The sequence below is a fragment of the Trypanosoma brucei genome, chromosome 8, assembly GCF_000002445.2.
Source record: "Trypanosoma brucei brucei TREU927 chromosome 8, complete sequence".
In the NCBI taxonomy this organism is placed as follows: Eukaryota; Euglenozoa; class Kinetoplastea; order Trypanosomatida; family Trypanosomatidae; genus Trypanosoma; species Trypanosoma brucei.
This window is the reverse complement of record NC_007281.1, coordinates 299,061-314,744: the sequence shown is the minus strand read 5'-3', so window position 1 is coordinate 314,744 and position 15,684 is coordinate 299,061. Positions and strand designations below refer to the sequence as shown.

The 15,684-nt window shown below is 47.4% G+C and overlaps 3 protein-coding genes across 3 annotated transcripts, besides 12 other annotated features; all 3 read left to right on the top strand.

Moving 5' to 3' along the window:
* Nucleotides 1–15,684: part of a sequence feature (This entire sequence corresponds to a 36,265 bp segment of BAC clone RPCI93-25L8.) that runs on past both edges of the window.
* Nucleotides 1–15,684: part of a sequence feature (sequence corresponds to BAC RPCI93-25L8) that runs on past both edges of the window.
* Nucleotides 225–269: a sequence feature (G-rich).
* Nucleotides 387–423: a microsatellite.
* Nucleotides 614–657: a microsatellite.
* Nucleotides 903–928: a microsatellite.
* Nucleotides 1,212–1,235: a microsatellite.
* Nucleotides 1,391–1,439: a microsatellite.
* Nucleotides 1,473–3,281, top strand: Tb927.8.980 (phosphoacetylglucosamine mutase, putative; the record flags this gene model as incomplete). Its single annotated transcript, XM_841842.1, has 1 exon — nucleotides 1,473–3,281. The coding sequence occupies one exon, from the start codon at nucleotides 1,473–1,475 to the stop codon at nucleotides 3,279–3,281; it is 1,809 nt and encodes a 602-aa protein (XP_846935.1).
* Nucleotides 3,554–3,592: a sequence feature (GA-rich).
* Nucleotides 3,758–3,819: a sequence feature (A-rich).
* On the top strand, nucleotides 5,416–6,795 carry Tb927.8.970 (hypothetical protein; the record flags this gene model as incomplete). Its single annotated transcript, XM_841841.1, has 1 exon — nucleotides 5,416–6,795. The coding sequence occupies one exon, from the start codon at nucleotides 5,416–5,418 to the stop codon at nucleotides 6,793–6,795; it is 1,380 nt and encodes a 459-aa protein (XP_846934.1).
* Nucleotides 5,416–15,684: part of a sequence feature (Number of repeated genes in array uncertain.) that runs on past the window's edge.
* Nucleotides 6,957–6,993: a sequence feature (AT_rich).
* Tb927.8.960 (hypothetical protein, conserved) lies at nucleotides 8,833–15,417 on the top strand (the record flags this gene model as incomplete). Its single annotated transcript, XM_841840.1, has 1 exon — nucleotides 8,833–15,417. The coding sequence occupies one exon, from the start codon at nucleotides 8,833–8,835 to the stop codon at nucleotides 15,415–15,417; it is 6,585 nt and encodes a 2,194-aa protein (XP_846933.1).

Here is a 15,684-nt window from a genome sequence, read left to right as displayed (position 1 = left end):
GGGAAAGAAGGTAAGAAGAGTGAGAGAGCGGAGCTTTTGCATTTGCTGTCAGTTTGCAGTTTGTCTACACCTCAATCCCACCATTTTAGTCTGATTTCGAACCTCTGTGCAGTTCTGTTTTTCTTTTATTTTTTATTTTGTCTTGACGAATAAACAAAGTATGGAAATTGCTCACTGGCCCCGTTCATTTGTATGCATTTGCATCTGCATCTGCGTGTGCTTTGCTCTTCGCCCCCTCTTTCCTCCTCTTCCCCCCTTTTCCCTCCCCTTTGGTCCTTTTTACTATTACCTGCGTACCCATTCAAAGTGCATCTGATCTTGTGTTCTTGCCTCTATCGGTCCCGTATTTTCTGGTTCGGCAGCTGTCCTTCACGTGGGAGGGGGGAAAAAACAAAACGACAAAAACAAAAACAACAACAAAAAAAGAAAGGGCGATGGAAAAAAAAATAAGAAGGGGATGAGTGCAAAAAGGGAGATGGGATTTGGATAAGAAGCGACATCACGTTGTTATCGATTCCTCCACCCACCCACCACAGCACACAAACAACTTTCTATTCATCATTCCCTTACACCATTCAAGGCTTATTTCTGTTTCTTCTGACTCTGCTCCGGGTGCTGCTGCTGCTTCCGCTTCTGCTGCTGCTGTTGTTGTTGTTGTTCTCCTCACTGTATGGTTCTCTGTAGGTGTTCTTCTTCCTCTCTATCCTAATTTTCTGGAAGATCCCCGTTTCTTACCTTCTCCACATCCTTCTATGTTCTCTCCCTTTCTTAAACTGTTCCACGTTCGGTGCCTTGCTTCTGAATCCATCTCTTCCTTGTGTTGCGTTCTTGTCTGCTCCTAAAGGAAGGTTAACTGTTTTCTTCTTTGCAATGTGCCTGTGCGAAAAGTTGAACACACACACATATATATATATATATATATATATATGTCTGTGCATGCCATTCTCTTCTATTCTCTTTTCCTCTATTAGCTCAGCTCTCAGGATCCCTTTTTGTTTTTTCTAGCTTTGTTTTTGTTTTTGTTGTTCTGGCTGTTCTGCCTGATATATGCACATCTACACATGCATATGTACCTCTATAAATATCTAAATGCTTTTCTCTTCTGTTGCCCTGATGACAAAGTTCGTATTTGCCTGTGCGTACACATGTATTTAAATGCCTTTTCGATCTCTTCTCATTTTTTTCTTCTAAACAATGGTTTAAAAAAAAAAATATATATATATATATGTATATATTTTTTTGAAGTGTACACGTGTGTTTATTGTGTTTAATTCAAAACTGATCCCTCACGTTAGTTGGTGCCCATATATCGCAGTAGAAAAGGGGAAGTAAAAACAGCAATACCATTTGAAGAAGGAACAAGAGGCAGAAGGAAGGAAGCAACACGAGTTATATATATATATATATATATATATATATATATACATATACGTATATATCGTTTATATACTCAGTAAGTTAAAACGGAGAGTATGGTGCTGCAGGCTGCGGTTGCGGATGCGATTTGTGCCGCGGTTGCGAAGTACCCGCTGCTGCACGATGCTCGCGTGGACCCCATGCCATACGGCACATCGGGGTTCCGTACAATTGGCACGTTATTGCCCCCAGTGGCCTCTCGTGTTGTTTATGTTGCGGTCCTTCGAGTGTGGTGGGCCATCAAAAAAGGGAATTTTGGCGGGTTGAACGGTTGCTCGGTTGGCTGCATGGTCACGGCGTCTCATAACCCTTGTGGGGACAATGGTCTTAAGCTGATTGATGTGGATGGTGGCATGCTGGAGACTTCATGGGAGACCACATGCACTCAGGCGGCCAACGCCTCCACAGGTGAGGAACTTTTGAAAGTTTTGAATGATTGTATCAATTTGCACGGCCTTGAACAACCAAAACCGGAGGATGTGAAGATTCGCTGCCCGTTTGGTGCGGTTCACCTATCGAGGGATACACGCCCAACAGGTGTGGACATTTTGAGCGCCATATTTTCCTCTTTACAGGCGATCGGTGTGACCTATGCTGATCATGGTGTGCTTACTACTCCTCAGTTGCACTATTTGGTTGGACGAGCAAACAGGGAGCAACTTACGGGGCCTGGAGCAATGAAACCCGCTGACTTCACCTCGGCGCTATACGCAAAAGAGGTTTTTGGTTCATTAGGGGAGTTGCTGCGGTTTGTGACGGAGGGAAATGGGGGTACAAATCCGCGGCAACGGCAAAAGATTGTGATCGACGCCGCCAGTGGCGTTGGTGCTGTTGCCCTCAAGTCACTTCTCAAATGTGCTCAGGAGGTGACCTCAGGTGTCTTCGAGGAGTTCTTTGACGTGACTGTTCTACATGATAACGTCGACGATATCAACGCCCTCAACTACATGTGTGGTGCTGACTACACTCAGAAGGCACAATACCCTTCGAACGATACGAAGGAATGGGCTGCGGCTTATGAAAAACGAAGATCAGATAAGAATGAGGAGGTGCATTACTACTCCCTCGATGGGGATGCCGACCGTGTTGTGGCTTTTTTTCACGACAGGGAAACTGGCGAGGATGTTTGGCGTCTACTAGACGGGGACCGTATTTCCATTCTTTACGCGCTTTCCGTCCGTGAGTGGATTGGTGGTGAGGCACTGAAGTTGTTGGACGTTGGAGTGGTACAAACGGCGTACGCCAACGGCGCATCGACAGACTACATCCAACGTGGGCTTGGGCTGCGGACATATTCATCCCAAACTGGAGTGAAAAACCTACATCCGATAGCACATAAATGCGACATTGGTGCGTACTTTGAATCCAACGGCCACGGTACTATTCTTCTTAATGGGGATGCGATTGACGCGAAGGTCCCCTCCCTTCCATCGAAAACACGACACGTGCTTTCACTGCTCCCAAGGCTCATTTCTCAAGTTTGCGGGGATGCGATTGCCAACGTCTTTGCTTGCGAATTGATACTGTTGGCTCACAAAATGAGCTTCGACTCGTGGCTCCGTTTGTACACTGACATCCCATCGACTCAGCTTAAAGTGAAAGTGAAGAATCCCAAAGTGATAACAAACACACAAGATGAAAGACGGGCCCTAACTCCACCAGGGTTGCAGGAGGCCATTGACGCCGCGGTTGCGGCTGCCAATGAAGCAACTCCCTCATCTGCAACGGTTGCAAGGGCGTTTGCGCGTCCCAGTGGCACTGAGCCTATTGTGCGTGTGTATGCAGAGGCCGCAACTCACGCTGTATCCTCTAAGCTTGCCAACGACGTGGAGGAAATTGTGAGGCGTTTCTGCGGTGGAGCGTAGTATGTTTTCTCAATTTTTTCCCCCCACGAACACAACAGTGAGACTAAAAGGTGAATGTGACGGCAAACAGTGCAGTGGGGTAGGTGTCAAACATTATGCGGTGGACAGTGGGAGGGTGGGGTGGGGGGCGATGAGAGCCGACAAGGGGGAAAGGGGCTATAAGAGTGACCTGTGAAAAAGGGACATTTCGAGTTGCAACTAGCAACTTTATGCCAAAACGGATATACCTGCGCGTGGTAACTTGGAACAATGACGGCGCGCACCAAGTCCCCTTCTTTTTTTCTTTTTTCTTTCTATTTTTCTTTTCTTCTGTTTTGTTTTCAATTTTTGTAGATGCTGGAGCTCGGTATGGGGTCGTATGTAATGTGAAGGACCGCAGGTGAAAAAATTTGTTGAGAAAGGGCAATGAAAGGGGGAAAGAAAGCGTTTGGGCTTGGTGAGAAGACGAATGTTATGATGGGAGATTACTCTCCGCTTTTTCTTTTCGTTTCTTTTTGTTTCTTGAATTCCTCCCGTTTCTTTTGTTTACTTCTTTTTTTAGTTATCTGTACCACATTTTAAAGTCCCCCCCTGTAGCGCGGTGTAGGCTCGTTCTTGTGCAGTTTTTAACTTCAGTTCTTTTCATTGGCGACTGCATCGAAGAAAGACTTCGACGCAAGAAAAGATACGTTGCGCGCACTGTCACTCGTATAGTGAAGGGTTGCAGCAGGCCACCGCGATACCTCAAGTCAGGAGTATTCCCACCCACATGCAGAAATTTATTTGCTTTGGTGCCTTCAATTCAATTTATGCTGCATTCTCGTCTCTTCTCAATAATCCATTTTTGTTTCTTGGCATTACAATTTAAGTCTTAGGCAGCATTTGCTGGAATGCCTAACCATATCGTAGCGCAAGCCCACGTTCCGTTTCAATGCTGGCACCACCTCCCTCTCCCCACAACATTCACACTGCCAACTTTTTTATACCATTATCCACTTTTCTGTTTCGGTCTGTTATTTTCTCTTTTTTACTTTGCCTTTTCTGCTAGGTTGACATGAACCAAGTGTCGTGAGTAACAACACATCTTATATCTGCGTTATTCATTTCAGTAGGATTGGTCCTCCCCACAGTTACGCCGTTGCCGAAACTTTAACGTCTTTACGGACGCTGATGTAATCAACATATATTCAGTTCCCACGCGCAACGGCTCTGATGAATGCCTCGAGTTGACCGGTAACTACTTAAGGTTATTTCAAAAATATATGCAGGTGTTTTAACACAAAAACAGTTATGAACGAGAAAAGAACGGCACATGAGAGATGTGTGGAGCGCGAGCCAAGGCTGTGTGCAAATGTGCGAAACCAACACGTTCATTACTGGTGCACTACACCGTGTTGTCACGAAGCTAAGAACGATGTTGGGTCACACAATGAAATCAACAAGAATAACACAACGTCGCAACATTGTGGGGTGAAGAAACGCGTAAGGGCTTGTAAATCGATAAGCGCTGCACGAAAAAATGTGCGGGTTCCAACAAAATTCAAGATGACCTCTAGCGAGGGTGGTGGTGACGATCAACTGCCCTTGAATTGTGCTTTTCTTCCGACACGGGGTGCCGTGAAATGCTAAATGACCATTCTTTTTTTTCTTTTTTCAACAGAGCCTGGTGCAGTTCCACTTATGAATGCTCTCCTATCGTGCGGTTGATGCGCCCAATTTGCGTGATTGCGTTGATCCAAAAAATATGGGGGGAAAAGGTCTGTCAGACCTCTCGCGTTTGTTTTTATTTTTTATTTTGGTCATTGACTGCGAGACATCATAGTTACTGTGTTTGCTACAGAGCTCCTGGTTAGTCGGGGAAGAAAGTTGGCAATGCTTATGAGCGTGCATGCACATATGGAAGTGTGACTGAGGCATACTGTCATATACATCACTGCTTCTGTGTTGTGTAGTCCATGTATGTCAACGACTTTAGTTGTGTTTTCCGTAAAGATGTTGTGCCTTGTGCATAAGTGACTAATTATGGCTTCCAGTTGGTCTCATTTTCTCCGTGTCATTTCATGCATAGTATCAACTTTTGTTGCTATCTTTCCTTACCATTTTGTAGACGAAACATCATTCCAAGATTTCCACATCCAAGAGAGAGTTGAGCCAAATGACGCGATTCACCTGTTTCACAGCAGTTGTACTCCTGTGCATGCCATTTGCTGTTGGTAAGAACAATAATCTTACACTTGAGCAAACTGTTACATTGTGTAATGCTCTGAAGCAGTTCAGGGGACTGAAAGATGCCGTCCGTGACCTAAAATATTGGATAACTACCGAATCATTGAAGATATCGAATGCCAAGACTCGGAGTGATGAACAGTTGAGGCGTGTTAAAGAGCCCGCTCAGGCGACCACAAAGGCTAAGGCTCTAGAAAAACGAGCCAGAGTTCTTGCTGCCAACGTTACTGAGGCCGTTAAAAAAGCGGAAATTGTGATTTTGGAATCTGATGTTGATGCCGGAGTTCTTGGAACCATCAGTAGCGCCTACGTACCCTCGCTTGAGGGTGCATTGAAGAAGTTAGGGAACGAAGGAGGAACTGTAGAGGTGAAAGGGGTTGCAAAATCATGCAACAAAACCACTAAAAATGTGACCGTTGAATCTCTAATACATGCGCTGGACGATATGTTGCAATATTTCCCTGCGAAGTCGATTAAGAGGTTGAAGGAAGCTACCCGCGACGCTTCCAACAAACTCCACAAACTCGAGGGCGCAGCCCAATCCCTTGTCGAAATAAAAATAAATGCGGAATATACTGAGTTTAGGGTTCGGGAAGCTGTTACAAAAGCTGTGTCTGCATACGGAAAGAGGTACAATCTCACACTACAACAGACACAAGCATTGTGTATTGCCGCTGAACAGTACAGGGCACTACCCATTTTTGTCAGCAACATTGAAGAAATTTCCAAGACCATGGCCCAAAAGGCTGCTGATGCTAAAATAAGGAGTGATAATGTTGTTCAGCTCGCGGAAGAGGCAAATGAGGATGGCAAAGGCAAGCTCTTGTCGCAGCGGGTGAGGGAGACTGTTAATGAAATTGCGGAAGCTGCCGAGGCGGCGGAAAAAGCGTATCGAGCTTTAACAGGTCACTCGGTTTATATGAAATCTGTTGCAGCCGCATATGCAGGTTCCCTTGAAAAAACACTCTTGTCGATTTCTCAATACGCCGCCTCACAAGCAACAAGGAAGGCTGCTGAGGCATGCAGAGAGACGGCCGAGGTTGTAACACCTAAATCTCTGGAGGACACAAAAAATGGGCTTTTCCACAGCATTCCCGCCCAATCTTCCAAAAGACTAAAAAAAGATACGGCGAAATTGATCGAAAGTCTTACTATTCTCCACAGGGAATACAAACAACTCAATGCCGCGATGCAGTACGCTCAAGCTGCCGAATTAAAATTAAACCGAGAGACCGACTACTCTCCTACTACTACACCCATAGCATTTGCGTCTTTTCTGGTGTGTTTGCTAGGAACTGGTCTTTTGTAGTCCAAGTAGTACCGTTTCGGTGTAGCAGCCAAGGATTAGCGTGAGGGATTACATACACGCAAACGTGTCATTGTTGGGTGTTACTTAAGGCTTCTCGTTATGGTTTTATCGTTGCCATTGTTTTCAATAGCGTTTTCACTTTTATATGCTAATCATGATCCTAATATATTTTTTTATAAATTCTTTTTTTCTTTTAAAGTATCGGCATGGCTATTCTGGTACCTTTATTTAGTGTTTGTTCCTAGTTTCTCGACATTTTATGCACATCACATATACAGCAATGTAGACTGCTATGTTGTGTTGGTGAGCAGGTGCGTTAGCGTTTCTTCATTATTTTCATCCGTGTTTTCATTTTAGTGTTTACTCCTTCTTGTGTATACTTACATGTGTGAGCGCTTTACAGATTGTGCAATTCTCCGCTGTGTATGTAAAGTATTAATTTAGTCTTGACTTCATAATTGCTTCCCTTTCCCCCCTCCCTTTTTTTCCTTATTGTAGCAGTTATTATATATATAACCGTTTAATGTTCATTATATGACTGAACTGTGCAGCTGTGTGGTATGTATTAGTGAGTACCGAGTTTGAGATGGCGCCTTCCAGGTGCTGTACGTCTGCTCTCCACTACATTGTGTTTGCTACGCTTGGAATGTTGCCGTGAGTTTATGTGCTCGCTTGAATTACTTCGTTTAGCGATTGTGGGTGGATCTATCGGGGACATGTTAAAGTCCCTTGTGGTCATTTATAGTGTGTCGGTTGCTAAATGTAAAACATTATAGTAATTGTTTGCACTTGCAGTTCATATGTCTTTGTTGCCCTCTTGGCCTGGAGTTGTATCCGCCTGTGCTACCCTGATGCCCACCTCTTCTTAATAAATTCAGGGGCATTATATCTTTTGACCATTTTTAAAAAGTGAATGTGTGGGTTTTTTTTACTTCACCAGCACATGTTGTACTCTTTAAGTGTTGCATTGTAACTTCTTTTGATATGTCGTTTCACTTGCTTGTGTGCGCGGGGTTTATTCATTGATGTCTATGGAGCGCATTCCTCACCCATGTGCTTACCATTTTGTGTGCACTTCTCTTGAAAAACTACTTCCTTTCCGTGCATCACACTTTAGACGTTGTGCAGAAGCAGCGCGATATTACTGCTAGATCTTTTTTGTTTTTTTTAGTTAGCCATTCAGTTGCCATTTCTGTTTCGCGAAGCAGCTCTGACAATATATCGCTACCATCATTTACATAGGTTTATAGATTTTTTTACCGCATTTTTAGCCCTTTTGTTTTAGTTTCTGTAGTTTTCTGCCCGACGTGTTGTCCGCATTGATCAGTAGCGTAGCCTCAAGCTTCGCACACTAAATATTCATCAGTTTGATATACCGTTCCTACCATAAAGGTGTTTTGTGAATTGATTTACCGATACACAGGCGAGCGATATTGCGAGAAAAGTCTGTTGTGGAACGGGAAGGAGATCGACAACGATACGAGAAAGCACAAATAAGAGTAAACGAGGACCATTTCAACAGGACGTTACATAGAAAAGCTGTACGTGTAGGGTCGCATATTTTCTACACCTGCATATCCATACATTTGTGGACTCATACATTTGTATATCCATAGAGGCACATCCCTTTTTCACCGGGGAAACATTTTTGTCGAGTAACGGAGGTAATAGATACAGCTGTATCTTCATAGTAACTGAGGATAGAAGCAACCATAGAAGAAATCAAACAAAAGAGTTCATCACTGCGGAGGGGCAATTGAAAGTTAAACGGAGTACACGAAGATAAGTGAAGGTCAGTACCGTAGTAATTCCATAAGCACCTTACATAGTTTAGCCACTTCCCTCTTAAACGGGTCGCGTGGTAAGGAACTAGTGTGAGAGACAGAGACAGAGGAGTCTGTGCACAATCGTCTTAGGTTTACGCGGGTTGGCGAATACGCACACCGTAAATAGTTTTCTGCAAGAGCATAAAGGCATACACGTTGAGAGAAAGGGAATAAGCGAGTACTGAGAAGGTTGTTGTAGCGTTTGGTATTTATGCAAATGTTTCTAAGAAGGGACTCAACCCACTGTGGCACAGGTACCAGCCATGCTTCCTCTCTATCTCCACGTTACCGACATTGCTGTAAGGTGCCCTTTACTTTTTGGGCTTCAGTTCTGTGCATCGTGTCGTCAACGTTTTTATGCAGCAGTGGAGCTGCATCACTTGTGTTACGACCTAACAAACCGCTGGTGAACGTACCGTTCAGTGTGGAAACGACGGACCAGAGTATCAAAGCAGATATTTTCGTTTCGCGTATGAGTACATGTGACAATACACAGATCATTGGCTCCAAGTGCAAAATATCCAAGAATGCGCCATGTAATTTCACGGTTACGAGCAATGATGTGGGCATTGACCCGTGGTACGATACGAAAGTACGTGAAGTGTATATATGTGCTGGTGATGCGTTTCCCTCCCTTTCTTTGTCTGTGCAGCTGAGCCTTGTTGAAGCCATACCACGCTATTTGAAACGTGATGTTGACAACACTATTCGATTCGGCGACGCAGTGCCTGTTGGAACCTTCATTACATTTCACCGCAATGAAAACTGTGACGACGTGAGCATGATTCAAGGTCTGCCACCTGCCGAACTGGGTTCTAACCGGGAGGTGAGAGTGACACGGAGTGTCCAAAGCGTAATTTATCTTTGTGCTAAGGTACCCACGAGTGATGGCAAAACTTTCGTCGTTCCTGCCTCTGTGTTACTTGCTGTGCCACGTTATGACACGAACAACACTGATGCACTTCGGCACACGAACGAAACATTTCGCTTGGAGGCTGTAGGCAACCTCGTGTGGGCAACTTTTTCTCAGTCACCCATATGTGATCCGATCCTTCAGGACCCCGTGGGTGGGGAAACGTTGCAGGTTGTTAATATGGAGGTTTCTGTGCCTAAAGGTGACTATTTTCTGTGTAATGGTTGGCCCTACCACAAGGGTGGCAGGTTATATTCACCATCTGAGAACAAGGTAACTGTTCGGGAGTACGGCGTTCAGCCACGGACCCTATACAGTGGGTACGGGACTCGCATTAAGTATACAATGGATGCAGCGACTGCAGCTGCTAACGATGTGAAGTTGGTGCTTGATTTCTACATGTATTCCAACTGTACAGGGGCTGTGCGTGTGGATGGTCCATCAGGAATCCAATATCGGGGCCCCCCAGTAAAGAAGCGTCGCTCGCGTTCGGATGGGGGTGCAGTTGCCTTACCTGTTTCAGGTACGTACTACGCGTGTCTTGAGGGGAGCACGACTGCATACCCCAAGGCGCGTGCGGCTGTTGTGACAGTTCTGCCGCCACCGACGGTATCATTTGATGAAGCCAACGTGATCAGTGGACTTGATTTGACGGTTTTGTTGAGCGGCCACAATGCGGGGCGGAGTGGTGTGATAACGGTTGGTTTATCGGTAACCCCGGAGTGTGAGGAACTCAACTCAAAAGGTGATGTGAGAGTTGGCGCAAGTTCTGTCACGTTTCGAGTTCCTGAGGACGCACTCCCGAACATGACTTTGTGTGTCGCGACTCCCTCATCTGTCGACCTACAAGCGGACGAGGAACCTGACGAGGGATATACCTACCCTGTGAAGAATATTGCGACGCGGCGATACAAACTGAAACACCGGACCCTTTTCGTGGGTGTGGCTGAGACGATTCATCTTGATGCCAACGTGACTCTCAAGGCAGGAACAACCGGGTATTTCTCCCTGGATAATTGCCTTACACCAGTCGGGGAGACATACTCCATGAATGCAACTGCCCTGTACGGCGTTGCGTTTTCTACTGCGGGTAGACATGTGCTGTGTGTGAAGACACCGGGCACGGAACATCCTGTGAATCGCCCCTATTCGAACGTTGGGAATGTCATGGTATACGGTCCTGCGGAGTTGTCGCCGGCTTCCATTGTAAAAGGTGTCAGTACACCCGTCAAGGTGTCCGCCGTACCGCCTGAGGCGCCCATAGTGTTCAGTGAAAGTGAGAGCTGCACACCATCCATTTCTGAGGTAAATGCAACGGCTGAAGGGGAGGCGTCCGTGACGGTGATGCGCAACACAGTTGGCAAGGTGTACGTATGTGTTGGTTACCATGACAGTGATGGGGGTGCCTGGAAAGTGAGGGTATCGGGTATGTTAGCTGTTTCCGATGTGGAGGTATTCCCCAGGACCGTGTTCGTTGGCGTAAGCAATCGAGTCAATTTTATTGTACCTGATAAGACCTCCCTCAAAGGTCTGAAGGTGCTTTTTAAGGAAACGAGTGATGTGAACTGTGGCGAAATTGTGGATGATGGTACTGCCGTTGCTATTAGAATTACTGAAGTGGGTCCGGCGTATGTGGTCTACACAGCTGTTGGTATGAAGAAATGGAAGGTATGCCTGTGGAAGGGGAATGGATACGAAGATGTAGGTTTAATTCAGTCACAGCAGCAGCTAGAGCTTGTGCCGGATTCACCTATTGGCGTTGTTGGTCTTCCCCTCAGCATGAGGTTTCGAGGAGAGGCGCTGACTGCGCTGCAGCCAACACGCTTTCTTGTGAGCGAGAGCATTGAGTCGTGCCAAAGTGCCCCCGGTGGTGGCATTAGGGTGTACGGTGAGGGTTGGGTTGACCCCATAAGTGGGAGTGCAGAACCTTTTGTGGTTCAGAAGGCTGGCGAACTGCATGTTTGCGTGGGGTGGGGTGATACCAATGAATCGTATTACTTGTACGGAGGGAAGGTAAGTGCTGAGGATTTTGCTGTGGATTCTCTGTACGCTGTCCGTAGGTCAACGAATAATTTTGTGGCAAGACCGCTGCTTAAGAAGGCATCTTTGTTCCTCGTGCGCTGTGTCAACGCCGCTTCCTGCAAAGTCCCACTGAATGCAAGGATTTGTGAGGAGGCGACTGAGCGCTACTACACTGGGCCAACTACTCCCTTGGAGGATGTTCTACTAGGCGAATATGCATTGTGTCAGCAGGATGAGCGGCGTTTGGGAGTTGCTGTTGGTCAGAAGCCCCTTAAGGTGATTAACCCGTTTACGGCGTCCTTTAATGTGTCACTCGTACGGAAGCACACACCTCTTCGCTTGACCCTTGATGGGGGTAGCTTGCATATAGGGGCGTCGAATCTCACCGTTTACATTGTCCCCCCAGAGCTTAACTGCACAGAGGCGAATGCTTCGTATGACAGTTTTCCCTTTGCTTCCGGCGAACACAGTAAGGATGTTACCATTGTGAAGACGCCAGCTGTGGCGAAGGGTGCCAGGGTGTGTGTCGGTATTTCTGCGTATGATAAGTTGCCTGCATCTACTTTCAATATTTTTCACTACATGACTCCTGCGACGATTATTGCAGGTCGCAGTGTGACCGTGGAGTCCAGTGGCATTCAAAGTGGGAGGGTGAGGATCTCCACCTTAGAAGCGTGTACTGACAGTATCTTGAGTGAGTACGACACGGTCATAGCCAACTCTATGTCAACGCTGCATGTGGATAAGTGCAAATACCGGAACCGTGATCTGACAGATGTGTACTATTGTGAGCGTGGGGAAAGCGGTGGGTATGTTATGCGTGGGACTATGCAACTGATTCACTTAGATGAATGCCCCGGTGGAAAGCAGCCTGCGGTACGGCCGGTGACGGCGCTTCCAGCGAAACAAGTAACCGACTATGGCATTGACAAGGCGATCCTTACCAGTCCCTTTCTTTCCACAAGGAGTGACTGCAATGGAGTACTTAGTCAGAGCAGAGCCACAATGACGCCACGGTACAATCGGAATCTTACGTTTTATGTGTGTACACACACAATAAGGGATCCTGGGTATGTCTTCACAACAGATGGCCCGACGCTTTCAGTGGAAAACTTCCGTGTTGTGAACCCTAGCATTCATGGACGTGTGGATAGCGACAGCGAGGTGCTAGGGCCTGCGAACTTAGTGATGAACTACGCTACCCGAACACCGGACACGTACCTAAGCGATTGCGCGGTGTGTGGCGAGAAGATTGTGGCGGCCCCCGGTCTTGCAGAGACCCCAGTTGAGGAGGCGGTTACGCTAATAGGTATCTCAGGCGTGAAATGTGTATGTGTATTGGGGGAACAACCCACCTCGCCTCCAATACCAGTAGCGGAGGTTCTCATCATAACTCCGCCCATCGTGAAGAAGATCGATCCTGCGGCGGTTCCCACTGCTCGGTTTCACGCAAAACTGCAGACACCTGTGGTCTCTGGAGCAAAGCCATTGTACTCGTTAGTGCCCGGGGAAGACGCAGAGAACCCACTTGCGTATCTACACAACTCCGACTTTCGTGGCGTATATCTCTCCGAAAATGCGTGCGCAACCACTCTGACGGGGAACTCTGTGGGTTACGTGCGGCCGAGCGGCAGCGTTGTACTGGGTCCGACCTTCATTCCAGGGAGGTTGCCTTCCGTGTCGTTGTGCGTTGGGACCCCCGCCGGGAACCTCAGTGTTGTATCGGAAGTGGAGGTTTCTACTGATATCATCTTTCCGTCGTCATTTGTTCTGGGGACGGAGGCAGAGGTGTACATTCCTCTGTCGCCAAACTCAGCATTTCGTCTGCGGCGAGATGCTTCCTGTGGTGGTGAGGACGTGGTGCCATTCTTTACGACTGACGAGGAGGCGCGTGGTAATATATCGTTCAAGAACGTGAATGCGGCCGGGTTACCATCCGCGGGTGTGTGGACGCTCTGCCAGGAGGTTTTTGACGGCAGTGCGACGCGTCCCAAAATTGTGAAAATAAGCGCTAATGGGATAGCAGCACGTGTTGCTTCGGCAAAGCAGCTCCTCCCGATTGCGCAGATTGAGACATTTGACCCTACGTATTACAATATTCGTGGGAGAGACGTCCTTCTTGGTGTTCCTGGCGTTCTGTACTTGATGGACGACCTGTATGCTGAGAGCTTGCTTCCCGGTTTTAGCACAGACAGAAGTTGCCTGCGTCGAAATGAATCACATGGAAGTTGGGCACTGGTGGGTGATGATGACGCGGCAAGCGCCCGCCGTGTTTCTGTTACCGCGCAAAATGGTACGGACTCGATATATTTCTGCGCTACCACTCCTGTCAACCGTTCAGTCGTCAGTGTCCCTTTGAGCTCTAGCCTCCGCTTCATTCCACCCGTCAGTGTATTTCCTTCGATAGTGGAACCTTGTAAGGTGACACCACTCGAGTCGTGCCGTGCACCGGACTCTTCCCACCGCCAGACGGTTGTGCGTGTGATCAAGGGTGACTGCTGCAACCCCACTGACAAGGGCGTCACCGTCGGGGAAGCCAGTGAGGGCTCAGATGGCAAGTGTAAGTTGAGGATGAACCACAACAAAATTAGAGACTACCCCGCGGGCACGGAGTTCAGTGTTTGCGCATGGGACCTCACAGACAATACCTACTGCGTTACTTTGGGTAATGTGAAGGCAAGTGGGGATATATGTGGTGGGTCTGCTTGGGGTCCATTGGGAATGGGGGCGGTGATTGCCATTATTGTGGCAGCTGTGTTGCTGTTTCTGCTGCTGTTGTTGCTTGCCGTGTGCTTTTTGCGACGATGCTGCTCTAAGGAGAAGGAGGAGCGACAACTTGTCGTTGCAGATAAGATGCAGCTGGACAATCTCGACATGTCTTGTATCAGTGGAACATCTCCCGACCCCGAATATTTGGAAAGCGGTAACAACCCACTGCTTCTGGGGTTCTACTCTGGTGATGGTTCCCCCAATACCAATACCACCGCGAGGACGATGATCGATGGCATGACATCGGGTGTTGACGACTTTGCGTGGGGCGGTGACTTTCCTGGGAGGGCGGACTGGACTTCTGTCGAGGAGCAAGAGTGTGATGATCGTGATCAGATCGCATTACAGGAGGCGAGGGACCGCTACAACATGGCGCTTGTCTTTACAGACGGTATTGAGCGTATCCGCGTGGATGCAAAGGAACTGGAACTACAATTTGACTACAGTGGAGAATTCAGCATGTATGAGGGTCCGACTGGCAGGGGTGTGAATGTCAATCCAATACCTGTGACTGTACCGGCAGATCACCCGGACCTGCTGAATGCCATTTATATGAGGCGTGCCTCACAGCGTCGGCGCTTGCAATCGCAAACACGTGAGGAAATCGAGGTTTCCGTTCATGATACCATGTCAGAGATGTCGACGGACGTTCATGATACGTCGCGGCTCACGAGTTATGACATGATGAGTTACACCACTACACAGCACTTCTACGAGGAGTCGACGTTTATGCTTGAAAGCGAGGCTGGGCGGCGTATGCGGCTCGTGAACTGGGAGGAAGAGGAGTGGCAGGCGATAGTTGATGCCGAGTTTAGTGATTATGTCCGTTTGCAGCAGGCCATGCGCTCGATTCCTCTACCACTACCCCAAGCCGTTGTGCTTCCCTTCAACTCAACTGCGACTCGTGGCAGAGACACTATAAATTACAGCGGGCACACCCATGTTGACGGTGAAGGAGTCACTGTGCTGCCTGTATACGACACACCACCTTTTCATAATCCGCATGCGGCATCCGTCGACGAAGCGCAGGCGTATCCCAATCACGATGAGGAAAGCAATGTTTCTCTCTCATGTGATTCGTCGCACAACTAATCTTGTCTGACAGCTGCTGGAGGCACTTATTACCGCATGCTGTCAATGGATGCCACTCTGTTGGGGATGTTTTATGAATGGATAAGATACGAACAACAAGAAAGTTGGCAATGCTTATGAGCGTGCATGCACATATGGAAGTGTGACTGAGGCATACTGTCATATACATCACTGCTTCTGTGTTGTGTAGTCCATGTATGTCAACGACTTTAGTTGTGTTTTCCGTAAAGATGTTGTGCCTTGTGCATAAGTGACTAATTATGGCTT